Source organism: Callospermophilus lateralis, chromosome 18, assembly GCF_048772815.1.
Source record: "Callospermophilus lateralis isolate mCalLat2 chromosome 18, mCalLat2.hap1, whole genome shotgun sequence".
Taxonomy (NCBI): Eukaryota; Metazoa; Chordata; class Mammalia; order Rodentia; family Sciuridae; genus Callospermophilus; species Callospermophilus lateralis.
Window position 1 is genome coordinate 37,963,356 of NC_135322.1, and position 27,395 is coordinate 37,990,750.

The 27,395-nt window shown below is 41.3% G+C and overlaps 1 protein-coding gene across 2 annotated transcripts in view; it reads left to right on the forward strand.

The window, feature by feature from the left end:
• The window catches only part of Fto (FTO alpha-ketoglutarate dependent dioxygenase), a 372,769-nt gene that overhangs the window by 198,114 nt on the left and 147,260 nt on the right, over positions 1-27,395 (forward strand). For both annotated transcript variants that reach the window (XM_076837477.2, XM_076837478.1), the window contains exon 8: positions 22,637-22,761. In XM_076837477.2, the coding sequence (XP_076693592.1) occupies positions 22,637-22,761 (125 nt within the window). The remainder of the gene's footprint in view (positions 1-22,636; positions 22,762-27,395) is intronic.

Genomic DNA, 27,395 nt, shown 5'->3' on the forward strand with positions numbered 1-27,395 from the left:
TTATTTAAGTTTCTGCTACCTTTCCTTAATTCTCTGGGGACTCAGGAAGGAAACCTGTATTCATAGTTCTTACAGAGGTTGGAAGACAATGTTAGAAATGAAGGTATATCAGAACTGTGAGCTTGGAAGAGGGTTGGAGCTGTAGAATTCCAGAAGACTTCCTAGTCAGTGGGGACTTCCGAGTCAATTCTTAGAATGAGAGGAATTTTCATAGGCAGAGATGGAGGAGGGAAGAGTGGATGCTTCTGGGGAAGGAATAGCTGGCGTAGTGGGAGAAGCAGGAAAATGCAGCCTGTATTCCAAGAATCTTGCTCATCGGTCTTTTCCATCAAACAGGATGGGGTGTGGCCATCTTCCTTAACATTACCCTGTGCCTGTCTAACCTGGAAGCCATGCAGAATCCTGGTTTCAGAAGTATCATTTAGATGCCATTTGTTTCTTCTTCCTCCTGTATTGTTGCCCACACTGACCCGCTAGCTTGAAGGGACCAGCAGGTTTTCTGGCCTAGAGTAGGTAGGTCCCCTTGGCCTAAGTACAGGAATCTTCATGCTGAACTGAGTTGGCTTTCTTGGTGAGAAGTGATTTGTTGTGCTGATTAGAATGTAAACACTTTCTAAAGTTGAGTTTTGTCTCTCATGTGAGTTTTATTATGGTCCTCTGTGTTTATAAACATGTCTTGAACTTGAAGAAGAAATGTGGAAACGTTTGAGCCTCAGGAGCACGTCTATTTGTTTTGAGTATGGGCTGAAATTAAGATAGCTTAGCCCCGTCCCTGAGAGTCCTGTATCCCTCCTCCTTCCTCCATCCAGTAGCCCTGGATGCTGCCTGGGTTGCCATTCCCTAGTCATTCTCTTCTTCTGAGTCAGTAATGTTGAAGTATAATTCATATTCAGCTGACATCTAGAAGGATCCAAAATTCAGGTAGTATCTTAGTTTATCCAAAAAACAATTATTAGATTTTTAAAAAAAGATTTTATGTGTTAAGCATTATAGAACACAAAGTCACTACCCCCATAGAGCCCACATTCACGCCAAGGAAACAGATATCCCGTAAATAGCACATGGCATGGGATGTCAAATGAGAGGGAGAAACAGAATGTTACGTGAGAGTCCCAGAGAGTACGTGTCAGATTGAGAAAGTGGGGAGGACTTCCTGGAAGAGGTAGTGAGTGCCTTTCAGTTGTGCCTTGAAGGGTAAACTGAATTTTAACAGGCAGAGATTTGGGGTCCCATTGAGTCAGTGCAAATAGTGGATGCAGGGGCAGGGCTCTGTAATATAGTGGGGCGTGTTTGCAAAACAGGACACAGTGCCTTGTGATGGTGCTGCAGAACCTTGCTGGGGGTTGGTGGGGGCAGTTGGAAAGGAAGAGGCAGGTGCCCAGTCACAAGGGAATAAGTGGAGTTGGGAGTAATAGGGACAACTGCTGAAGAGCATTTCAATGACATGCTTAGAAATTTGGCCTTTCTCTTGGAGACAGTGGTGGGAGTTGGATTCAAAGATAGGAAAGGGGTCCATTCATGTCCATTCTGGGCATTTGCAACCAGTTACAAAATAGAGGATAGCTAGGGAAGAGAATCTGCAGCAGGAAGACCCGAGGCAAAAATTTCATTGTGAAATAATGAGGACAGTAATAGAACAAAGAGGAGAAATGAATTCAGAGTTTTGTTTTGTTTTTGGTTATTTTGTGATACTGGGGATTGAATTCTGATTGCTCTACTGCTGAGCTAAATCCCACTCCCCCCCCCCCCCGCTCCCTTTTAAACTTTGAGATGGTCTCACTAAGTTGCTGAGGCTTGCCTCAAACTTGCATTCCCCCTGCCTCAGCCTCCTGAGCCTCCAGGATTACAGACACGCGCCACTGTGGTGCACTGTTTTGCTTTTAAGCAGATGCATAAAACTTCACCATCAATTAGATGACAGAGATGGTAGATAAGGGAGAGTCACAGGCAGTTTTACACTATTCTTACTCCTTATTGTTAGCAGAATGCTGATTCCATTTATCAAGCTGAGGAACATAGGTGAGGAGGAAGTTCAAGGGCATATGAGATTGAGGATCAAGGAGAGCATCAAAGAACAATCCTGCTCTTGAACTTGGTGGAGACCTCAGAGCCAAGTGTAGATTTGGGGGTTTGAGACACGTCTGCAGCGGACGTTCCTTATGTGCCTGTCAAGCCAAGCATGCTCCCTCACATGTTAACTCATGACAAGGCACTTTACCCCTGACAGCCATCTACATAGAGAAGGTAGTTGAAGTGACTGGAGTGAGAAAACAGGTGGAGTAAGGAGCCACAAGGCCAAACACAGGATGATCTAGGGTAAAGGACAAGCTTGGGGCAGCCAGTGAAATGGCCTGAGATGTCAGGTAGAGAGATTGGAAGAAAACCAGGAGGAGGAGAATCAGGGAGATTACTAATGCCAAACGCTGCAGAGAAGTCAGGGAGGAGCCTACTGTTGCATTCCGCATGGGAAGGGTTGGGGTTGAATGGTCAGGCCAGAAGGACAAGGTGGGGAAAGATGGGTGAGCACGTAGACATATTTTTGTGATCTGATGTGAGGGGAAGCTTCTCAGAGCAGTTCCATCTGCCAGCGACGTTTATAGGTCATCATGAGGTACACATTTTAGCCAGATAGGGTGCTTCAGCTAGCCTTATTCTAAGTTCCTCCAGAAATCACCCTGTGGAAATTTCCCTTGCCTACCAACTGACCAAACAAAGGCCGACCTAAAGCCTTAAACATTTTAATTTGCAAAACCATTGTTGTATTAAATCACAAATGGGAGGCAATTTAGCAATGCATCTCCAAAATTGTCTGGGCTCCTGGCTGTGGCTTTGCAATTTATGTTGAAAACTAACATTGAACTGTGTGGCATAAAAACAGATTGTTGATTTTGTGATTAATTTGGTCTCCAAGGCCAAGGAAACTGTTAATGCTGTATATCAGTTATAAAGTTGTGGTAGTATTTGTGGAGCAAAATGAAAAATCAATATCGTAACTACAGGATAGCTCTCTTTAAAATCCAAGGTGTGTTTTGTTGCAAATTGCAAGGAAGAAACTGACCCCCAAAGGGACAAACATGCCTTCATTTTTTTTTTTCACAAGTGTGTATCTTGGGCGCAAAAGCAGAGGAAAATGGTTGGGTATTATTACAGCGTAGCTGGGGGACAGCTAGGAGAAGGATCAAATTGTTGCGATTTAGAGTAAAACCTCACTTCCAGTTATGTGTGTCCTAAGGCTGCACAGTCAGAAGCCAGGATACCTGGGTCGTGCTTTAGCCTCTGCTAATCACATGCTGGTGTCAGACACCACTCTTCCCCTCCTGATGTGTTTGTGGTTTCCTGTGTTAGTCCCTCAGAGAATCACTGACATTCTTGAGTGAAAAAGGAGTGTCTTCCATTAGCATCATTATGAATAAGACACCCAAGACTTTGTTTTTGTTTTCCATTCCTAGAGGTGGGTAAATAGACTTTTCTATGAAGCCTGCACAGTGAGAGGCTGATGTAGAGGAATCCTTTCTTGTTTTGCCTTTTGTTTTGGCAAAAATGAATGATCCCTGTTTTCCATGGCAAAAGAATCATCCTCAACAGACTGCACTAAATGCAGCAGCCTTAAGGGTAGAACCTTTTATTGATGGGGTGTTGAGAGGCTGGACACCATCCCTTCCCGGGTTCGGGTTCCCTTTGGTCCTCAGTGGTGCTCAGATGAGGAACAGGTGTCTCTGCCTAGAGGCAAAGATTCATACTGTGATCCCAACTGCCATTTTCTCAAGTAGTGTTGGAATTAATTATGATCCATGATCCAGGTGAAATTTCCCATCAGCTTCTCAGCTTAGTACATTATCCTTATAGGTCAGGCCTCACCTCATGGTCAAAAGAGGATGCAACTTTGAGAAAGAAGTGCCAGTGGAAAAACTGAGATCTCCTTTCAGAGAAAGTTGCCCACCCGGCCCTTTTAAACTGCTTCTGTTCCCTGTGCCTTCTAATTATTTGAGTGCTACAATTTGTGGTAGGTTGTGTTTTGGGTGCATGGGTAAAGGTGGTGATTTGTTTTCTTTCTTCCCACGTCTCTTCTGCTTCTCCTCTTTCATCTGAAGCGATGAATTGTGTGGTCTTTTAGAGATTAGTGCAGCCATTTTTAGTCAATTTTTGTTATCTCCCCTAGGAGCTGACTCTTTACAAAAGAAACACTCCTGTCTTGTCAGAATGACAGTGGTTACTCCAGAGTTTGGATCATCTCCAGCAAGCTTTGTTCCCTGAAAAACGAACTTGATTTGATGAATACAAGTTTGGTGTATTTGATGAGTCAGAGGGCAGGGAAATGTCCTTGTCTCTGCTGAGTCTCTTACAGTCAGACACATTGAACATCAGGGATAAAATAGACCTTAATCTCCGAAGGAAAAACCCCGGAGCATGAAACTGTTCCCACTAGAAATGCTGTAAATCTTGCAAACCATGTAGGTTTTTTTTGTTTGGGGCAACATCAAAGCCCAGTGACTTTAGAGATTAAAGTGTGTTTGACAAGCAAAACTTTCCCTGCGCCCTGTTCTTTACGAGATTTGGCTTGTCTCTTGCCTGTGTCTCACCTCGGCATGACTTCCTCTCTTCCTGGGAAGTAGGGAGCATCACCTCCTGGCATGTGGAGTGGGCTGCCGTGGTTGGCTCCTAGAAAGCTGGTGTAGGCCCGGGCTGCAGCCCCTCAGCCTTCCAGCGCTCTCCTGCCCCATGGAAGACAATGCTGTCTTATGGTCACTTCCCAGGGACCCTCTTGTTTGTGGAAGGGTTTCAGAGCCTTTTGCTGACTCTAGGAGGATCAAATAACAGGAAAGACAGTGGCTTCCCTCAGCTTGCACAAAAGACTCCATCTTTTACCTTAGAATTTCTGTCTCTTTTTAAACTGTCTTCTGTGATATCTCAGAAGAAAAGATATTTTTTTTTCTTTTTTTTAGAGTTTGTTTTTGTCTGTTTCTGTGTTTGGGCTGTCTCACAGCTTTCCCTTTTGTTAGGTTGAAAATAAATGACAGTATTTTTGTGCAAATAAAGAAAACGACTGTCCATATAAATGATCATTTAACACAGTAAACTTTCCTGCATTAATATTGTTCTTGGAAAATGCAATCCCATTTTGATTTTTAGGAAAAAAAAAATTTTTTTTAATGGAACTGTGGTCTCTCAAGTCAAACATCCCTGCCTCCTGCCAAGTCCCTCTTACATTGTCCCCCTTGGCTGCTTCTCAGGGTGGTCAGATAGCCAGTGGAGGACAGATTGGGAAGGCAAACAGCTTTAAGGGCAAACCCCACGGCGTAAAATCTCATTACTGGAAAAGCTCTTTGTGTTTAAGGATAGGTGTTCCCAAGAGGAAGGATGGCAATGGTGAATGGGTAAGGGACTCACTAAAATATCTTAAATCGTCTCCGTTAAACATGTAGCATCCTTAGAGGTCAGACAGAGCTGAAACTTGAACAGCTGTACAACAAGCATCTGAGATTGTTTTTAATTGTGTCCCCTGTCTCTAACAGCAGTAATTCTTGTTTATATTGTCAAGAACCTTTCCACTGAGCACAAGCACACCATACTTGAAGGTCAAATGCTTAACCCTTCTGCATGGTTACAATGAAAATGGACCCTTTTGTTTTCATTAATGTGTACCCCAGCCACGTATGCAGGGAGAATGGGGGGCCCCCGCGTTCACCAGGCTGAAGTAACTTATTGTAAAAGAGCCACAAAGAGAGCATATTTTTTGGTCCCATACAACAGTTGTTTAGCCTTTGCCTTGTGCACCCAACCACAAAACAGTATGCTCCTTTATCAATAGGCAGAATTTTGGGTGCCATTTTGTTCCTTTGACCTGTGTTACATTTTACTGACCCGACCAAATTGCTTAAAAATTTCCCCTTTCTGCTGTCAATGTTGAAAGCTGCTTAATGTCTCTGAAGTGATCTCCCCCCTTCCCTTTTAACACTTCACATTCCTGTTTACCACAGCACCTGTTACTGTAGTGAACCATGAAATCACAAATGTTATGCAGCCCTTATTGACCCATAATACTTTATTAAATATAAATAGAGTATTCTCCCGCCTCTGGGGTGGTGCATAGAGGTAGACAGGCAGATGCGCATATGTCCATAGAGACACATGTATTGATTTGTGGGGGCCAATCAGCAAAGCAGGTTGGTGGATTGGTTTGTTTGTCAGCCAAGAAATATTTCTTTTTCTCCTCCTGAAGAGTTAACCAAAACTCAAGGGGCCCGTTCAGCAAACATTAAATATGAGCCTCAAACATGAAGGCTTCTTTGTTGCTGAAACAAAAATACCGCAGCAGGTGGTAGACTCGAACACAGGAGGGAGGAGGAGGCTCAGTTGTTGCCCATTTTTCTAATCCTTTCAGAATACCCATTGTCCAAACCCCGAAGTTAAAGTGTCCCTGCTCAGTCTCATGGAGACAATTTTAGCGTGAAAGGGCTGTGCCCGTTGCTGGTTTTCTACTGGTTTAATCTTTGGGTATGGAATGTATAACCTCCAAACAAGGCAGGAGAAGGCAATTATCTCTCTGAGATGAGCCAATAATATCTGCTCATCAAAGCATAAAACTGTGGCAAGTTAGAGTTAAGTAGGAATTTGTGCCAACAGGGGTAGGAGTTTGCAGATTTGAGACTGTTATTATTCAAGGCAGAAATGTGGCTTTTGTTGTCCTTGGGGGCTCTCAAAGCCACTTGCGGTAACCACATTAGCTGTCTAAAGTGAAGGTTAAATCCCACACAGCCCATGCCTATTTCTATCAAGGTGCTTCGCCAGGGAGATAGCTTTTGAAAGAGATTAATAATTGAAATTAGAATAATTGTTTTCCCCCTAAAACTGAATGGAATGTAATTTATAACTCTAGACCTCAGAGCACCCTAAATGGGAGGCGGTAAAAGATGAGCTAAAGGGCAGAGGCAGGCTACCAGACAAATTCCTATTGCTGCTCTTGATGAAGGGTACCAAATATCCCATTCAAGTGCCAAGTCCTTCTGTGTTCTCATTGAGCTAACCATAATTGTTTCTTTTATTCCACATCACAGTTGGGATGATTGAAGAAAATGAATGCAGTGTCATGATAGTTTTCTTTTATAAATTCATGAGAACTCGGGAGTTGAAAATCTTCCTAAAAACTTCAGACACAAATTCTAATATGTTGGCAGCTGTTCCCTAAATCATGTTTTCACACTAATTGCTCCTGCAAACACCAGATATTCTTTCCTAACCAGAAAGAAGCTTCTGTTTCTGTTGCTTAAACCATGTCAGGTCCAGTGACCACTTGCTGTCCGAGGCACTAAATATATACACAGAACGGCATCTGCCAAACTTGAGGTCTTCGTAACCTTCTAGAGAATACTAGCAGTGTTCCCGTCTGACACTCGTGCTTTGTGAATGTGTGATTCTCAAAAATGGGAGGAAGGGTAAAAGAAATCCTAAGTTGTTTTATCCTTTTCAGCTTTGACTTGGGACATTGCTACAAAGAATCTGGAGTCGTTCTTTGCAGAAATATAGCTTGGTAAATCTGAGGCTCAATAATCGATTGGTGTCTTTTTCCATTTAAAAAATGATGCTGGTCTCTGCGATCTCAGGTCTTTGCCTCTGTCTGTGTGTCCAGTCAGGGAGGGAGTCACTCCTTCTACCAGCACAGTCTTTCTGCACCCAGGTTAGTTACTGGAGCCATTGTCAAGAGCTTAGTCAGTTTTGCAAATTATCCCTGTTCCGACACTGGCAGCTGAGGTCCTGGGTCACTTAGTTACTGAACACTCAGAGTCTTAGTTTCTTCACTTGTGAAATGAGTTTCCTGAGGCTCCAATCTACCTAGTCAGGTTGTTGGCAGGGTTAAGTGAGATGCTGTGTGCCTACTTCACAGAAAGAGCTTCCTATTTTATAAGTCACTACATGATTTGGTGGGTAAGAAAGTGAACTCTGCTACCAGCCTGCCTGGGTTTGAACCTTTTATTATTATTATTAATTATTATTCTTATTATATTTTTTAGTTAAGGGTGGACACAATATCTTTATTTTATTTTTTTTAATGTGGTGCTAAGGATCAAACCCAGTGTCTCACGCATGCCAGGTGAGTGTTGTACCCCTGAGCCACAACCCCAGCCCCCTGGGTTTGAATCTTAACCCCACTCACTCCTCACCATCTGTGTGATCTGAGGCAAGTGACATAATATCTTTGTACCTTGACATTCTTATCTATCAGCTGGAATAGTATATAACCTATTTCACTGAATTGTTAAGAGAATTTAAATTAGGAATGCATAAAAGTGATTAGGGTGGGGCTTGGCACATGGTAAATGTCAAATAATCAATAGTCATTGTTATAATTGTTTCTGTAGCTACTATGATGAGTTTTTATTTTCGTAACTACTATTAATGCTTTAATGAAAGGCACATAAATTGATAATTTCAGGTTTCTGAATTCCTACTTGAGAACCATACCATAAAATGATATAAATGTGTGTATGTGTGTGTCCCCATCCCTGTTCATCCTTCTCCTGGTAAATATATGTCACTTAGTAGGTGGTGCTGATGTCAAAGGCCCTGCCTTCAGTGGTCTTCAGTCAGGGACTGCCTTTGTCGTAGGTAGATGTCATCCAAGGACCAGTGCTCCGGCTCTGCCCATGTGTCTTCTCTGGATCATCTTTCCTTACCAGGTTGTCACTTCATTTAGAGTTTTAATGTCACATTGTCAGTAGCATGAGCCACTTCATTATGGTGAGACATAATTTTGATTTCCAGAATCTTAATAAAAAATAGCATAATTAAGGGTGGGTGGTTATATGGTGACATTTATTAGTGTTATCTTTGTTCTTAGAGGCATACATTTTAGTTTTCATTGTCTCAAAATGGAAATAATGGTTTTTTTTTTTGTTTGTTTCTTTTTTTTTTTTTTGGTATTGGGGATTGAAACCATGGGTGCTTTACCACTGAGCTACATCCTCAGTTCTTGTTGTTGTTTTCTTTATTTTGAGATAGGGTCTTGTCAAGATTGGCCCTGAACTTGTGATCCTCCTGCCTCAGCCTTCTGAGTCACTGGGATTACAGGCATGCACCACACCCAGGAATCAAAATCAATTGTGAGAGCTTAATAGAATTGAACACTTATTTTATGTATCCCCTTGGTCATTCTTCACCCTATGTATGTAGTTTACTTTCCTACCTAGATTGTGAACTCCTAATGACCAGTTATTGTGACCTTCTAGATGTCCACAAAATAGCAGAGACCTGAGTAGCATTAATTTATCATGTGGACATTTGCCTCAGTTTCATGTGCTCAGTACAAAGTGTGCTAGGTCTGGACTCATGACACCTGATTTCTAGACTTACCTCAACTCCTTTACTACCTTTGATATTCAGTGAGTTATTTAAATTAGCTAGTCCTCAATTTCCTTATCCATAAAAATGTGGCTAATAGTACTTGCTTTACTTCACTCATAGTTTTTATGAGGATCAAATGAGATAATGTTCACAAAAACACTTTGCAAAGTATAAGTTTACATATATATTAGTTTCAGGCATAGGAATCTGATGCCTGAGTTAGATCTGGCTCTATTGCTAATTAATGAAATATAATTTGGCAAATTACTTAACCTTTCTGAGTCCCATTTTTTTAAATCTGCAAAATGGAATTAAATAAGAAGTTCATCTCATAGAGTTATTATTAGGATCCAATGATGATGGGCATGTGAGGGGCACCTGGTGTGTATAATGTGCTCAGTAATGTTAGCTGCTATATCATCATCACCATCATTATCCAAAAAGCATTCAGGGTAAGAGATATCAGCTTATCTGTTAGAGATGCACTGTTAATGCTGAACAGAAAAAGAGGGAGAAATAAAGAACGGCTTTGCCAGTATAAAAGTGAAGACTGATTTTAGTAGCTCTAATGTGGCTCAAATTGGCCAGCACTCTAGATTTATTCTACATCTCAATAGCAGAGTTCTAGGAGAAATAAGCAGCCCACACATATTGGCTAGTTATCATGTGTCAGATTCTTCTCTAAGGATCTTGTGTGTGAAAAATGAATCCTGTCAACCCTCTGAAGGAGGTACTATAAATATCCTCATTTCACAGATGAGGAAACTGAGGTCCGGGGAGAATAAATAACTGACCCAGGGCCAACTTGGCCACTAAGTCAGTTGGCCATCCAGAACCTTATCCTCAAAGATAAGGGGGACTCCTGACTCACAAAACATAACTTTTTCTTCATTACAGCCAAGAGCTGAGAAACCCACTCATCAGCTTTGCTTATGTTTACATTCTGTACAGTCTAGATTCCATCTCAGATGATTTGATGTTAAAGGTGCAGAATCCCTGTGAACATGTATAATTTCCCCAAATCTTTAATTTCTAGGAATACATTTCTCTCAAGCTCCAGACCCCTGTCTGTTGCACATTCTATCGGCACTTCGAAGTGCACATCTCGAAAACCAAACTCTTGCCTTGTAGCTTCGGGGAGGAGTTTATTTTCGGTGCCTCACTTTCCTCATCTTCAAAATCAAGATGTCTCTTACATGGTGTTGCCTGGATTAAATGGGAGATGTTAAGGGGATCCTTGTTGGCTTGGAAGACAGGAAGCATTAAGTAAATGTAGCTCATGTTCTTATTGCAACTTAGAACCAGTTCTCTAAGCCTGGGTGCAAGAGTAAGGTCTCTGCTGGACCTTCTGGCTTTACTCTCCTGAGCGGTTAAAATTTCTACTTGGGCTTCGGTTTGGATGTTACTGAAAGAAGCAGAGAGTAGAAGGGGGGCAGATATATACAAAGGAGTGAATTATAACAAAGAGCCTTTCTGCTTCAGTTCTTATGTAGAAAACATATGTTCAGTGATGCAGGCAGCAGTTGGGTTAAAGACACACTGTAGGGCTGCAGACAAAAGGCCCTGCTCTTCCTGCATTCACAATGTTTCCCAACATATTCACTTGTCTCACTTGTTAGGGACTGAGCTGTCAGCTGGATCCTCTTGCAAGTGTGATTTCTTTTTCCCGTTCCCTTTCAAAGGCCTCCCTCCACCCCCTCTCCCCCAATGTTTTACACTTCATATAATCCAGTGTGCATGGCAGACCACTTCAGTCTTTGTGCTACTGATGTTTGGGGGAAGGAGGGAGCTGATCTGATGGAGATCTTGGATAACTTTTCACTTGCCCAAGGATTGGAAGGTGCTAAGCTACTCTTAGGCCAAACATCATCAGTGGCCCAATTATTTAGTGCTTGGTGGAGTTAGCCATTGCTTCATCTTCAATTAACAGTTAGGCCAGTGAACAGATGAGTGCTGATTCTGAGATGTGGTTCTGGAAATTAAGTGTGTGTGTGCATGTGTGTGCGTGTGTGTGTTATTGTGTGTGTGTGTGTTGGTTGGGTTGGGAGAGTTCTGTTTTTATTTATAAAATGAAAAGGCAAAGATAAGACAAGGAGTACTTTAAAAAGCTGGAGCAAAATCATCTGTCATTCTAGTTCATTATATGAAATATGTAGGTATGTCCAGCAGAATTCTAGATCCAGATAGTATTGCTGTGTACCACGGCTATAGATTGAAACTTTTAATTTATTTTTTAATTGAAGGTTTTACAGCTCTGCTGGGTCTATTTCCATTGGTGATATTTTAGAATGATACCTTTATATATGACTTTTTACCAAGTATACATATATCTAATTTAAATCATTATGTATTGTCCATTAGAGCTACTGTCACAGTAACAGTAAACTAGAGATTTACAGAATTAGCATGCTACCACTTCTGCCGCCGACGCATATCTGCAAAATGGGGATTACATTATCATCATACTTTATAGAGCATACCATAATTAAACAAAAACAGTTTCATAGAAAATAGCCAAGAGAACCCTTTGCTTGTGTTAGCAGAGATCTTGTGTTGTGTCTTCATTGCCCTATTATTGAGTCAGTTTCAGTGCTGTTGTCTTTCTTTTTTTCCCCAAGAGCCTTGCTCATGCTTTCTGTTTCCTGATACTGTTTATTAGTAGAGTGGCTCATTCTGGAAAGCACCAGCATATTCCAAAGAGGGAGAGGCAGCAGGGAGGCAGAGAATTTCCCATTGGCCTGAAGCTCTGAATGGATTGTTTTTCGGCAGAGAAGGCAATTACAGTCCTGCTGATGAACACGCAGCCAAGTGGAATTTCCCATATATGGAGTCTTCTGCTGGGAGAATAATTGCAACACCTCCAAATCCACAGACAAAAGATACTGTATAAATATTTTGTAATGGAAAGTAGCAACAAAGTCATCCCCATCAACACGTGTCAGAGCTGACAAAGGAAGCTTCTGAGGGTGTCATAATTTTTAATGCTGTCATTTGAAATTCTTGAAAGGAAGACACTGAAGAAATGTGTATATATAGAAGTCACTAGAAGCCGCAAGGATTTGAGGAGCAGGTAAAGCTAAGGTACTGCAAGTCGGGGTAGAACTACACTGAAGGTGACACCTTCTCACCTTGCCTGTTAGTGTCACCAGCCAACAGCACAACAACTGGAAAATAACTATATTCTTTCCCACATCCAGGGGATTCTTTTCTCAGTTATGGGAAAGCAGTAAGGGTTACAAAAGTATATTTGTGAGACTTCCCCCCATTGTGGAAGTTTTCTTGTGTTTTTTAAAGAAAGCTAATGCTTTAAAAGCTAGCATGATTCCTGGGTAAGAATAATGATGCGGTGTCTTTCCCTCTCCACAAATCAACTTTATTCTATAGACTGCATGTAACAGTGATGGAGAGTCAACTTGACTGAAACCAACGAATCTATTAGGCTATCTGGAAAACAGAGGGTGAAAAAAGAACAATGATTTTGTAAACTCCAGAAAGGTTAAAAAAAAAAAGTGGTGGTGGTGGTGGGGGGTCATCAGTAAATATGCAGAAACTAGAAATCAAGCCCCATTTCCTATCATAAGAAGCCCGTTGTTTCAGCCACAGTGGTTAATGTACTGTATGTGAAAGATTTAAGACTAGTTGGAAAGCTTTGCTTCTGTTTTATTAGGCTGCTATTGAAAAGCCAACAGCATAACTTCGACTAGGTGCTCTGAGATTTCTTAATGGGCTGTCAGGGGCAAGACACCAGGGCTGTGCTATACTAGCTCTTTCCTGTACATTAAAACAACAGGGGCCAAGCGATCACATACAGAAGTATGAATTACTTGATGCTTTCTCTGTTCCATATGGCCAGCCATGTCTTTGGCAATTAATCATGTACAAAATCAGTCGAGTGCTCTCTGAAGCATTGAAGTCAACATTTCGTTGTACCTGTGCCAGTGGGGGCAGTGGGGTTGCAGTGTAAAATAGCAGGATGAGGGGCTGCTGGCGCCATGGCCCAAGCAGCTGGCTTCTATAAACAACACATTTTCCCCCCTTCTTCACCCTTTTCCCCCCTTTTCTTTCTTTCTTTACTGTTATTTTTCTTTTCCTTGACAAACACGTGGACTACTTTTTCACCTTCATCGGAAACACCAACGTTGCCAGATGAGGCGCTGAGGTCTGGCTGTGTACACTGCCCTGGTGTTCCGGGCTAGATGCGTGGAGGCGGGCCATCTTTCCCTCCAGCAGCCTAAACATTCCAGTGGTCATCCACACCGCTGTCCCCAAGACTGCCTGCAGTGCCTGGCAGGCTGCTGTGGCTCCCTGGCTCACAGGGATACAGGATGAGGTGAAGGGTTTCTCTACTAGTAGGAGGAAAAACATGGTAGAAACCTTGTTCCAAAAAAAAAACAAAACCAGAATTAAGTTATCATTCAAAGCCATGGATGCAGTGTTTAAAGTTTTTTTTTTTTTTTTAAAATCAATATCTTTATTTTGGTGATATTCCCAATTTTTTAAGTAGTAATAGTAATTTCTAACATTTATCACGTATTTCGTATATGCCCATCATTGGGCTAAGTGCTTTATGTGGATTATCTCATTTAATCTTCACAACAGTTTTGGAAGCTAGTTGCTGTTTTACTTACATTCCTTTACAAATGAGTAAACTAATCAAAGACACATTTTTTTTCCCTCCTGAATTCTTTTCCCTCAGACATTCTTGATTACTCTCAGCTAACTCTCCTAGCGCACTAGTCCATGATGGAAAAATGCTGAATATGCCTTCCTGGTATGTTTTGGAGGACCCCCATCTGGTGAACTCTCCTGAGACATTCATTCACTAAAGTGGGTCTTTGAGATGAGCAGAACCAAGTGTGTCTTGGGTGGGAATAAAAGGCTCCTTTGTCGGCAGCCTCCGGAGAGGTCTGCTTTGAGCCTCCCTTTCAAGGCAGCCCACTTATCGCTTTCCTTGGGAGCAGGCTCCAGGGGTGGGGGAGGGAGGGGGGTCGAGGACAGCAGCCTCAAGTAGTCCAGTAGACAGGCACCCAGCGGTGACTTGGTGTTATCTCTTCACCGAGGTCATCCAGGATGTGTTTTCTCAAAATCAGGAAACAGGGGAAAGAAAGTTTTAACACTGTGTAAACATTGGCACCCCCAAAACCTCCTGCTCCTGGAGAGGGAGATAACATAGGCAGAAGAGTTGCAAGGGATGTTTATTTGTTCTGCAGGCCATGGATCCAAGCATGCTGGAAATCTTTGGTGGTGCCCAGTCCAGTTTAGAAAATGTGAAGGCATCACTCAGCATTGAGCCACAGAGGCCTCACAAAAGAGCCATCTTAAACTGACAATCAGTAAATGAAGGAAGACCTGAGATCGACCTTTCTTTGATGGGACTAAGGCTATCTCAGTGGGTTCTGTGCCTTTCTTCTTAAAAAAAAAAAAAAAGAAAGAAAGAAAGAAAGGGGGAGGGGGAAAGGACAGAAGAAAAAAATAAAGTGCTCCTGGATTTTTGAAGAGGGGAGCCCTGGTTGGGTTTTGACAGCCTGTGGCAGCATTGATGTGAGGAAATAGCTTTCCCAGCTGATAACATCTTAAACCAAGTTTCTTCACAAGTTGAACCCTAGCCCTCATTATCAGTCAGAGCATATCTTTGTAATTTGTGTGCGCAGAGGGGAAATACAACCTTAACATGAGACAGCTATGTACATGAAGGGTGTCAGGAGTGGCCTTTTTCCCATAATGACAGTATTACTTCCTTGCTGGTGGTGAAGGTGAAGATAGAAGGTGAGAAAGGTATGCACTTCTGGGGTCCTGGCATCGACAGGCCTTCTGAAATTGCAAGAATGGTAGCAGAAAAGTCTTTTTTCTGTTTGTTTGTTTTAATAAACTAAGCAGAGGAACTACTAGCCATGTTTGTAAAATGTCACTCTGTTTCTGTGCATTTGCTCCAAGTTCTGTGATGTTTAAGAAAGATTAAACCTGAGTTTGGGAGTTAAAGGCCTAACAGAAGCTGATATTCCATGTCAGAGAGAACCCCAAAGAATTAAAGACTTAAATAGAATTATTAGTAAAGAGTGCACGTACAGTTTTCCTTTGAGATCTCAGACTGATTCCTCTCTAAAAACCCTCTGTGAAAAACTTCTGCATGATGTTGTAGAAATGGGGAACCCTGATAGTTACTGAATGTACCAATGTGTCCAGCAAAAATTAGCTGGATTGCTCTGTTTAAATTCAGAATTGGGAGGTGTTTTTTTTTTTTTTTTTTTTTTAAGAAAAATGTGAAACTTATGCCTAAAGTTTAGTGGACCTTAGAGTTTTGGTTTTTCTTTTCTCTACCTCAATATTTCTGTCTCTCTGACTCTCTGGTTGTAGATTTTTTTTTGCTTTGGTGTTGTGCATCAAATTTTGAGCCAAGAGAAACTAAAGACCCTGGGGAATTCTCAAGGGTCCTTAGTATGCTGTGTGTTGCCAGAGCCCAAAGTAGTTTTCTCTATTTGAAATGGAGAAAGGTAGACTTCTTTCTTTGGCTTATTAGGAAGATATTAAATATGATCATAGCATAACGAAACTATATTTTTTAGAAATATCCCTCCAAATGATTATTGGCTTAAGTAGTTTTCTAGTAAAGGTGCATGTTTATTTTTCTTGATTCTTTCCCCTTTTTTGCATAAAAATGGTTTTTTCAACATCTTTCCTATAATTGTCTTCAGGAATACTTTGAATCAAATCAAGGCTTATTTCAGTTAATATTTTTGACTTGAATAGTATTCTTTGCTTGATCCTTTGCCTTATTCCCCAGTCCTGCCCTGGTATGTCATTTGTCTTCGTTTATTCACAAACATCATCAGGAGTCTACTTTGATGGCATGTGGCCATACTAGGTGCCTTGGAATGGTCATGGACTCTGTCTGTTCTAGGAGGGCTCACAGTCCAGAGGAGCAGACATCTAGATGAGTACCTTAGTGCAGTGGAGCTCAGGCGGTGTATGAGATTCTTGGAGGCGCAGAAAACACGTGATCAGCTCTACTTAATTTGGTACATGGATTAGGCTCACTGCAGACTTTACAAGGGAAATGTTTTTTTTTGAAGAATGAGTAGGACCTGTAGATTAAACAAGGGTGTGATAAATGTATAGTATAGAACAGCCGTGTGTTTTATGGAATAGAAGATGGCAGGAGATAAAATTTGAGAAGTAAGCAGGACTTGTATCAAGACTTTTTGATTTTTTTTTTTTTTGTTTGTGTTATGCCAGGCTAAAGAATTTGAGCTTTCTATAAAAAACAAACAACAACAACAAAACCAAATTATTCTTTCATATCTCTTAAATGCCAATAACCGAAGCATATAAAAACAGAGGTGCTCTGAGTATTTTTGTTTTTAAGTTGGACACAGTACCTTTATTGTATACATTTATTTTTATGTGGCACTGAGATTGAAACCCAGTGCCTGATATGTGTTAGACAAGTACTCTGCCACTGAGCCACAGCCCCACTCCCCATGTTCTGGTTTAAGTGGGGTTTTGGAGGTCAAACCACCTGCATTTTGTCCTTGGTAACCCTAAGGTACTCCTTGGAAGACCAGGGCTTCATGAAGAGAGCTTAGAAGCATGGCTGTCGGTAAGACAGAATTAGTGGAAGGGAGGTAACATGTTCAGACTTGGACTTCTAAAAGGTTACACCTGAAGCAAGGAAATTCACAAAAGGGGTGAGAAACGAGTTGGGAGGCCATTGAGTCATGTAGAGGAGAGAGTGGCACGACCCAGGGGCTTGTCGAGGGAGGGAAGGAGAGGTGGCTCGAATGATTCCTGCGGTTCTAGTTGGGTTATCACATGAATAATGGTGCCAGTTCCCACTCTGAGAAACCAGGCAGAAGACTGGGTAGATGGAGAGGGAAGAGACTGGGGAGCAAAGATAACCAGTCCAGTGTGGGCAGGTTAAGGCTGAGGTGTCATGTCTGCAGCAGCCAGTTTAAGCAGGGGCAGCCAGTGTAAGTGGCAGTATGGGGCCAGAGCTCGGTGGCAAGCTCTGCTGAGGGGAGAAGTGTGGATGTCATTAGTCTGCAGGGACCCTTAAAGCCATGGGTGAGATCACCCTCATAGAGAGCCAGCAGGGGATACGAGAGGAGAAGGAAGCTTATAACCTTGGCATAACAACAGCTGAAAGTCCCAGAAGGAGGACCCCACCGAGGAGTGAAAAGGACAGGCTCCGTGTTGGGCCGTGGCCTAGCAGAGAGAGATGTCCATTAATGAAGAGAGGGCAAATAAAATCAGGACTGATTCCTATTCCAAGAATAAAACCCATCCTCAAGGTGATGTGCCACCTCGGGGATATGCAGAAGATTCTGCCTCTGGTTCCTGGTGCAGGTGGAAGTTTTTTTGGGGCCGTGATTGTTAATAGTTGCTTGATATCTGCTCTATGTTTTTCACTTAAAGTAATAAGTACTTTCAGGAATTCTTTTGTTAAGCAACCTCACGCAAGGTAGATCAGCTACGTTTAAGAGGGAACTAAGCAAGAGTGAGCAGAGTGACGGATGCACCCGGCAGCTCATCCCCACCAGAACCCGCTCTTCCTGTCTGTTTGCAGATGTGGAGATGATCCTCGGCAAGGAGATAAGTGAGATTCAAACACCCAGCCCTCTTAGGGATATGCCTAGTCCTTGCTGATCTGGCAACATTTCCATAATTTCTATTGAAAAAGAATCATTATTGAAATGAAATCTCTCCTCCCTGGCATGTTCCCGATTTGTGGCTTGTTCTTCTATTTTGAGGGGAGACTGGTATTAGGGGACTATTCGAAAGTTGGTACTTATCTGAAGACAGTTCTGTGTTACTACTAATAGGAAAAATGGCCTATTAACATTTCCCTGGGGAAAGTCGACCCTAGAGGAGCTGACACAGTATGAAGAGAAAAATATCACCATTAATTGCCGTGTCAAAAGAATGCTCTTTTGACATTCTAGAATTTCCTTTTGTGCATTGACTTCTTTTCACCCTAAATTTTGTGACATACTGAATTTTAGGGTCTGAATGATGAATCTAAATTCACTTTTCGTATTCTAATGTTGAGACTACATTTTTGTAATGGAATTTATTTTTATCGTCCATATTTCTCTGTATTTTTACTGCTTATTCATTAGATGTGTTTACTTGTAAACTTGTTCTCTGCATTCTTTCTTGATAAAAATGTAGTAGAAATGAAATTTTTAATTGAATTTTATAAAATTTTTGCACAATAAAACTGGCCCCTTTCTCTCTCCTCTCTCTCTCTCTCTCTCTCTCTCTCTCTCTCTCTCAGTATACAGTTCCACAGTTTTAACATATGTACACACTCATTTAACCCCACTACAATTAGGATGTAAAATATGTCCTCTGTCCCTGTAGTATTCCCTTTCCTAGAATGTCATACAACATTTAACCTTTTTTTTAGCATAGCGCCTTTAATATTTATCCAAGTGGTGGCACATATCAGTTGCTCTTACCTTTTTTTTTTGACTGAGTAGTATTCCATTTTGTGGATGTACCACAGTGTATTTTACCCATTGACACTTGAAGAACATTTATGTTGCTTCCAGCTTTTGGTGATTATGAACAAAGCTTCTGTAAACATTTGTATGCATGTTTTTGTGTGAACATAATTTTTTTTTAGATAAATTCGTAAAAATGGAATTTCTGGGTCTGATGTTAAGTGTATGTTTAATTTTATAAGTAGCTATCAGACGGCTTTCAGGATCACAATACTGTGCATTCCTACCAGCCATGTATAAACTTCTAAAAAATCAAATACTTTTTGAATTGGGCTTGGCAAATTGTGTTTCACAATGCTTTGAGATTTTGAGATGTCCCAAGACAAAGTGAGGGTTGGAGGGCCTCCATACCAGAAACAAGGAGAACTGCTTCAGTTTCACTTGCTGTGTGCATTGGAGTTCCATGTAGACTGCACTTGCAGGGTACTAGATCTATCTACAAGGTGGTTAGGAACCACTGCATAGGGCATTGCATCTAGAGTGTGGGATGTGGACCACAGGTACTACCCAGATGATGCCAGTTGACACTTAGGGACTCTGCGTGTAATGAGGACACATGGTGAGAAAGTGAATCCCTTTCAGCCTCGTTTCCATGCATCCATGCATGTGAGGGCAGTCTTCATTTAAATCTGATACATCTTTCATATTCTCCAGCCCTTGTCAATATCTTCTTTTACAAAGGAGGAGCCTGCTTCAGTCTGAGAGCCTTTAGCAAGTGATAATATCTAGAATAAGATAAAACATATTGCTTGTTTTTTTAATATACTTATTTTTATGATTGTTTTATTATTTATGACAAGCATCACTGTTTTTTTTCCATTTTTCTTTTGAAGTGAATTTATTTTATGTTTTAAAAATGGGTCCATTGTGTGGAATTGAGGAAGGGGGTCAAGGGGTGGAAGGGTGGGTAAGGGGAGCAACTGCAGAATGAAATTGACCAAATTAGGCCATAGGCACATATGAATACATCACAATGAATTCCACTTTTATGTATAACTATAAGGCACCAATTTAAACAATGATAAATCAATAGAAGGAAGACCAGTAGTAGAGAAAGGGGATCAGCAGGGAGGAGAGAGGAGAGGGGAAGGAGAAGTCTTGGTGATTGAGAATGAGCCAACTGGGTTCTATGCACTAATGATCATGTCACATGAGTCCTATTATCATATATAACTGTAATGTACTAATGAAAACAAAATTAGGCCATTTTAAAGAAAAACATTAGAAATTATTTAGCTTGTGCAAATGTCTGGCAAGAATCATGAGGACGTGCTAGAGTGGGAAACTCTGAACTAGGAGATCTGTGTTTTTAAAAAGACCTTGACACAGATCAAGGTGTCTGGGTCAAGGTCTTTATAAAAACACAGATCCTTTAGCGAAGCCAAGAGCCCCTTGGTAAAGCACACAACTCTCTTAATTTATCTATTTTATGAATTTATTATTTATGTAATAGGGATTACTCAAAAGGCCTTCCCTGGTTCTTTGTTTTTGCAGTACTTGTTTTTCAGGTTCCTTCTTTATGTATAGATTTGACAAATGCTCATTAAAATTTGTTAGAAAGAGAATAGAAATACAGTGGTGAACTGCACAGACCATGTCCTCTGCCCTGTGAAACTTCACTTTCTTAAATCCATCCTCCCCTTCCTCATGGTGGGGGGCTGTTCAGGGTCCGTGGATAAAATTTAAGTGATGTGAAAGGCATGGAAGTGCTAAATGACCTTAAAAAACACATCTAATAGATGCAGAGAGGAAACTTATTCCATTCCCATCAAGGTTTTGGAGTCATCTGGATGTGTATGGGAATTCTATTTTATACATTTTTTTATATTTTGGTAAAATAACATTTATGCAAGATATAATAATGCACTATATGGCTTTTTGATGCTCCTTTCAACTTTAACTGCGTGAAATAAGGTGTCACGGGCAAGGAGATGTGCTGTGGTTAGAATCCTCATTGATAACCAGAGCCTCTGAAATTAGACAGCTTTTAGATCAGAGGTCACAAGTTGGCAATTGCCTAAGCTCTGTCCAGCCCATTGGTAATTCTTGTTTGGCCCCACATGGTATTTAAAAACATTTTTTAGATGCCAGTTTACAGCATTTACAAAATCAGGATTTTTTGTATTTAACCCCTACCCCCATCAATTTCTTGTTTATTTTGAAACTTCATGAACTTCACTTCACTGCTAAGCCAGCTTTTCTGAATGGGGAAGTTAGCAGGCACTGTAGTGTGGCTGCCATTATGGACAGAGCACGTGCTCTCTCTGGGTAACCTTTTCTGAGCCCATTCATGTTATCTACCTGGCCCTAGTGGGTCTCTGAATTTGCAGAGTTTCAGGTATTGGAATTGCCTGGAGAAGTGGAGCATTTCTCTCTGGCTGGAGCCTGACACCATTGCTGCAAGGGGAGCTGGCTGCGTGTCTAGCTGGATCCATCTGCACAGTCTAGTCAATGCAATACTGGACCAAGAGGCAGAGGTCAGCATCTTTTTCCAAGCTGGTGCTAGTCAGGTTGATCTTGGATCCTTCACCATGAAAATACCATTCCCTACCTTATCTGTTGTGTCATTTAGGGTTTCATTCTAAGCAATAAAATCGATTTCTGGTAAATTGAAACTAAATGGGACTTTATTAAAGGATACTGAAAACTCAACCTAACAAAGAAAAGAGAATGATCTGGACTTAGAAGGTTCAAGAAACCAGGGGTACCTCAAGGACCATGGGGGGCAGCAACTAAAGAAACAGATGAATAGCTGCCAATTTCCCCCCCTGTCTTTGTCATTCTTCTTATGGGTCTAAAATCCAAAATAAGAGAATCCAAGACTACAAACACTAAGGGAAAAGACTGTCCCAAGAGGTAATCTGGGTGCTGTTGCCAGGGGACCAGGTATGGATGTAGGCAACAGGGAAAACAAATATTCACCACACCACTCTCTAGGTGGTCATGAAGATATTAGATACACATTGTAAGACACCATAGAGGAGTCGTTTTTCATGTTACGGTAAGAACCAATTATGAGTGCAAGAAAGTCATCAGCTGCACTGCATCAATTAGATAAGGAGTATATGGCATTAAGGGCCCGGAGCCCAGAAAGTGACAGTTCCATTCCTTTTAGCCATTTCCTCGGTTGTAAAATCTCCAAAGAAGCCACACTGACTTTAAATTAAAAATAATATATGGAAAAATCTAAAGATGTGTGTTGAGATATACTAGTCTTTGTGATTTTTGTGCTTGTTTCTTTCTTTGCAAGATCTGAATTTGCAGCAAGCAAAGAAAATGAATGGAACCCCTCCTCCCACCCCTACCCCCCAAAATCATTGGCATGGGTAGAAATTGAAAGTAATGATTCAAATACGAGGCAGTGCAGCAAGCCTCAGCTGGGCGGCAGGAATCAGAGTGCGAAAGTCAGAGACTGCTCTTTTTTTAAAAAAGGCAAAACAAACAACTCACAGCGAAGTGTACGTGAAAATCATTTCTAATAATAGCTCATGGTAGGCAATTCCCAGGGAAAAAAAAAATCGTTGGTTGCTGAGAAAATTAGAGTGAGAAGGCACAGTGTCTTGATGTGTTACTTAAGGCAATGGAGCTTTGGAGTTTACCTATGTGCCATGTACATTGATTAAATACAAAATATATGCCGGCCATTTTTGGCCATCATTTACCGTATTGATTTGTTAGCAGGGGAACTGTAATAAAAAAGCCATTGATTTACTGTCCTTATTTGCTTATGGGCTTTTTTTTTTATTATTAATTTTTCACTTTTTCCTTTCTCTTTTTTTGATCTTTTCTTCTAGACAAATGCTGTGCTTCGGGAGGTTAAAAGAGAGGGGCTCCCCGTCGAACAAAGGAATGGGATCCTGACGGCCATCCTTGCCCCGCTCACCACACGCCAGAACCTGAGGAGGGAGTGGCATGCCAGGTTAGTTTGGTCATGAAATGGGATTTGTTGTCCCTGACAAACAAGAGCTATATTTGGCTAAGCCTTTCCTTACCACTGGTCTCGTCCCTCTCATTTGAGAGGCCGTGAAAAATAAGCAAGTTTAAGACGTTTGCAGCTAAAGTTAGTTCTCCTGCCTAGGCTAACCTACATTAATTGTAATGATCCATGACACCGTCTGTATGTGCATGTGATTTCTCCCTGGGTAACGTTTAGCATACATGTTTGCATCTTGAGCATAATGTGATGTAAGTACCCGAAGCTGAAAAGCTCTTTTTTACTCAGCAGTCTAGAAGGCCTGCATTGCTATTCAGTCAGGCAGATGTCTGGGAAATCCACATAGTGCTCTTCTGTCACTGGATGCAGAGCAGATTATTCGAAAGTAGTCTATTTTTTCTACCCCATTTTTAGAATCGACCAAGATAGGAATTACTTTTTGCTCCAACCTACTTTCTTTCCACATGGAGTTGCCTGTGGTTAGAAAGCTGTTACTGGTGGAAAGTTTCTACGAATCATCACTTTTTTACAGAATTGGTGCTTGCATCACGAATAGCATGTTACCCTGCTCCGTTTTGAAAAGATAATTGATACATGGAAGGTTGGAACTAGTACCTCCAAGTGTGAAAGTTCTCCTTTACACCCATGGATTGTAAAAATTAAAGAATCATCATCCGTTTGTAAGCAAGAGGGAGAGGAATTGGAAAGATTGTACTGTATTTTGTCTCAGAGTCTTATTTGATACATAAAAATTCTGTGTGCCTGGAGTCAAGAACATTTATTGATGGCCATCATATTCTCCAAGTGACTTCATATAACAGCGTTTATAATAATTGATAGCTTCACTAGTAATAATTATCATAAAAATAGATTTGTCTGAACAAGACTGAAGAGATGAGCATTTTCCAAGAAGGGAGACAGTATGAACTATTGATTCGGATTGGATATCAGAAAGCTACTTTTTTTTTTTCAAATATGTGTATTATCTCTAGTTTCAGACTTGCATGCAAATAATAATTTAAAAACTCACAATAATATTCCCCCTTTTTCTTGTGTGGCTACAGCAAATGACAGACAGTTTCAACTACAATAATGTCTGAATAATTTCCAATTTAACTTTCCATAATTTTAGACTTTTTTTTTGTAGGACTGTCTAAGTGGTATATTCATTCAGGCCCTTGCGTTTTGTTCAATAATAGCGCATCAGCATGGCGATATGGAAGAGGCATCCTCCTGTTCGATGTATCCGATCTTCCTCCTGGTGATTCTTATTAAACAGGAAAAGGAGGAAGAAAGAATTCCCCTGTAATCTCTTTCCCACACCCCTTCCCCCAAAGACAGCGCAGTCCAGAGAGAGCAGATGTTGAGCATGGCCGTCCTGTGTTGAGTGCATTTGGTTTGTTAACAATAATTTCCTAACACACCAAATCCTCAGACAACATGGCCAAAATGGCCTGTTTGAAAAGGAGTCTGTTTTCAGCATTTCTGGCCCTTACTGCTAACAATTTAATCAGGAGCTGGAGCCAGTGTTGAAGTTGATGTAGTCTAGCATCTGAAACAAAAATTCTTAAGTCCTTTGTGGCAGGGGCGGAGGAGGGAGAGAGCTTAACCGCTGACACTCTGCAGACACCCCTAAAACCAAACACCTGAAAGACAATTTCAAGAGGGTGATGTCTCCAGTGTGCCGAAGGCCAAGTGTCCTCAGAGTATTGAATAACCGCAGTCCTCCCCCAGCTCTTCTTCAACCCCATGTGATGTTTCCCATCCTGGTGCCCTATCTCAAAGACTCATCCATATGATCTGTGTAAACAGACAGTCACCATATCCCTCTCTTCCCCTCATCAAAGCGTCCCCTGGCCGTCTGGAGCGAGCCATTGCCTGGAGTAGCCATCCAGCGTGTGGTGAAAGTTATAAAACATCCACGGCAGGGCCTACCCAGCCGCCTGGGTTTCAGAGATTGGCCTATTGTGTACTTTGGAATTACATGAGGAAAAATGTGCCTTGACAGAAAATAATTAGCACTCACCAAAGGCCAGGCAATAGGTTACAGCATTTTACTTTCATCAAAGCTATCAGGGGATCAGTTAGATTAGATAATAGAAATTTTTTCCTCTGAAAGTTACATACAGATGACTCTAATTATCTTATATTGCACATTGGAGAATGCATTATGAACTGTACAGCTTCAAGAAATTTAGGTCAGCCGAGACTCTGCAGCTGGCAATAACTTGAGCGTAAGTCTATTGTAATAAACCTTCTCGGCAGCAGGTTCATTTATGATCACCAGATCAGGCAGAATATTTTCAAGGCAACTTGTAACTCGGTCCCCAAATATTTGTATCTTTCTCAGGCCAGGAGCCCAGCCATTGTTTGAGACTCGCTGCAGTCTTTTAAACCGAAAGCATATGTTGCCTGTAATTGAGCTTCTTGAGGAAAGTGTCAATTCTGCCTGACTCGGGGTAACCGAGTTTGTCACAGTGTCACACAACCCTGCGATTCTAGAGGCACATCTGAGTGCTGTGGGTTTCCTTCCCCAAACTCGGTAATCCCATAAACAGCCCTCTCCAAATAGGCTTATTAGGGCTGTCTATTCACTTCCCCAGAGTTGAATGATCCAAAGAACGTCAGGAGACGCTGTGTGAATGCAGGGTAAGTGTTAACAGAAGTGGTACAGAATTTCTGAAGATTTGTCTTTGTTTATACAGTCCACTCTGCCTGATGGACAGCTTGTTATAGCTTTTAAAGAACTGGGCAAGCCCTCTGATCTGACCCCTTCTTGACCTCCGCAGCCCAAAGGTCAGTCTGCAGCTAATAAACTCTGAGGTTCTTAGGGTCTACTGTAGACGGAGGCAGAAAAAGAGCAGCTGCAACGACTGGGTATCCCAGGATCGGCTGCTTTGGGGTCACTCTCTGATAATGAAAATGATTACCAAATTATATGGAAGTTTAACCGCAATAGTGAGTCAGAGGAGGGTGGAGCCCAGCGTATTAGGTTTGATAAATGAACTGTGAAGAGGCCCATCTGGCTCTCAACATCTTTTCTCCCCCTCTTTCCCTACCAAGGGGAAACATTTTAAAATAACAGCACTACATATAGACTCAATGACCCATGCAAGGAGCTGGAATGGATTAAGATTTAATGGTGACAGTGGAAGGAATTATCATTTGAAAGGTGCACCAAAGAAAAGGTACAGTTCAGTGTCCATGCCCGAGTTGTTTTTCTAAATAAAATATAAAAATCAGTGCCTTTGTTTATTTTATACCCATCCCCAACCTCTTGCCTAGACTGCTGGAAATTTGGAGGCCATTGTTTATCATGAAATAATTATTCGTGGTCAGCTTCAGGGGGGAAAAAAGGGGCCTCCTTTGCCTTGAACATGTCAGAATGAGAATCAGGCGTTCCATTTCTGCCCGCTTGCTCAGTTTCAATGGTGTAGGTTAATCAAGTTAGAGAGAATGCTTTACAAAAAAAAAAAAAATCTGGGCCCATATCTTTGTCTGACTGTTGTGCGTGTTTCAATATTGGATTTAGGTCTGGCTCGAGGACACTGTTTTATTCCTACTCTGAGTTGGCAGTTTTTTCTGTAAAAACAAGAAGAAAGTGCATAATGTTCACTGAGTAGATTGTTTGTTCCTTTCTTGATTCCTCTTTCAGAGGAACATCACAGTGATGATAATTAGTGCCAACAGTGGCTAGGTCACTAAAAGCTATATGTCTACTTACTGTCAATTGATAATGGCAATCTCCTTAAAACTCCCCCCAGTTTCCCATGAGCATGGTGTGTTCTGGTTTCAGATCAGTCACATTGGAGACCAAGAAACTCTGCTTTCCTGCAGAGACACTTGGCACAAGCCATGACTCTACTTTCTGAAATGAGGATGGTTTTATTCAGGAAGCATCTTTTTGTATAGTCTGTGTACAAAATACTTCATGAATGCTGTGCATGCTATAGAGTGCTGAGCAGCCAGTTTAAGGATTATCTGGGGACAAGAATTTTCCAAGTTGCTAGAAAGAAGTGGTGAAGGCTGCAGAAAGGAAACTGATGGAACCATCGTCACCACAACAGAGTGTGGTATTTAATTGGGGATGTCTCAGCAGGCTTGGATCATTGTGGTATTGAAAACCCCTGACACTGAGGTATATTGTCCAGACTAATTATGTTAAATATAGAAATGAAAATGCTTCCAAATGTTACCTGAAGTTAACATTTTTCATCCTAGGTTTTGCTTTGGTATATGTGGCGGGGGGGGGGGGGGATTTGCAGTGAATAGAAAAATTGGGTGAAGGGTAATGTAGAGAGATGGGGAGCACTCTGAAAAGTAACTGTGCTTTTTAACTATAAAGGAGTGCCTCTAAAATTTTGCTACATAAAGGTGCAGATACAAAAAAAGAAAAAAATAAGTCAAAGATCAGGCCATTAGGGATATATAAAAAATTGAGATGTAATTCATGTACCACAAAATTTCATATAAAATGTATTATATTAAAGTGTATGATTGCTTTTTTCAGTGTCTGTACAAGATTGTGCAACCATTACCACTATCTAATTTCAGAGTATTTACATTACCCTAAAATGAAACCCCATATCTGTGAACACCTACTCTCAATATTCCCTAAT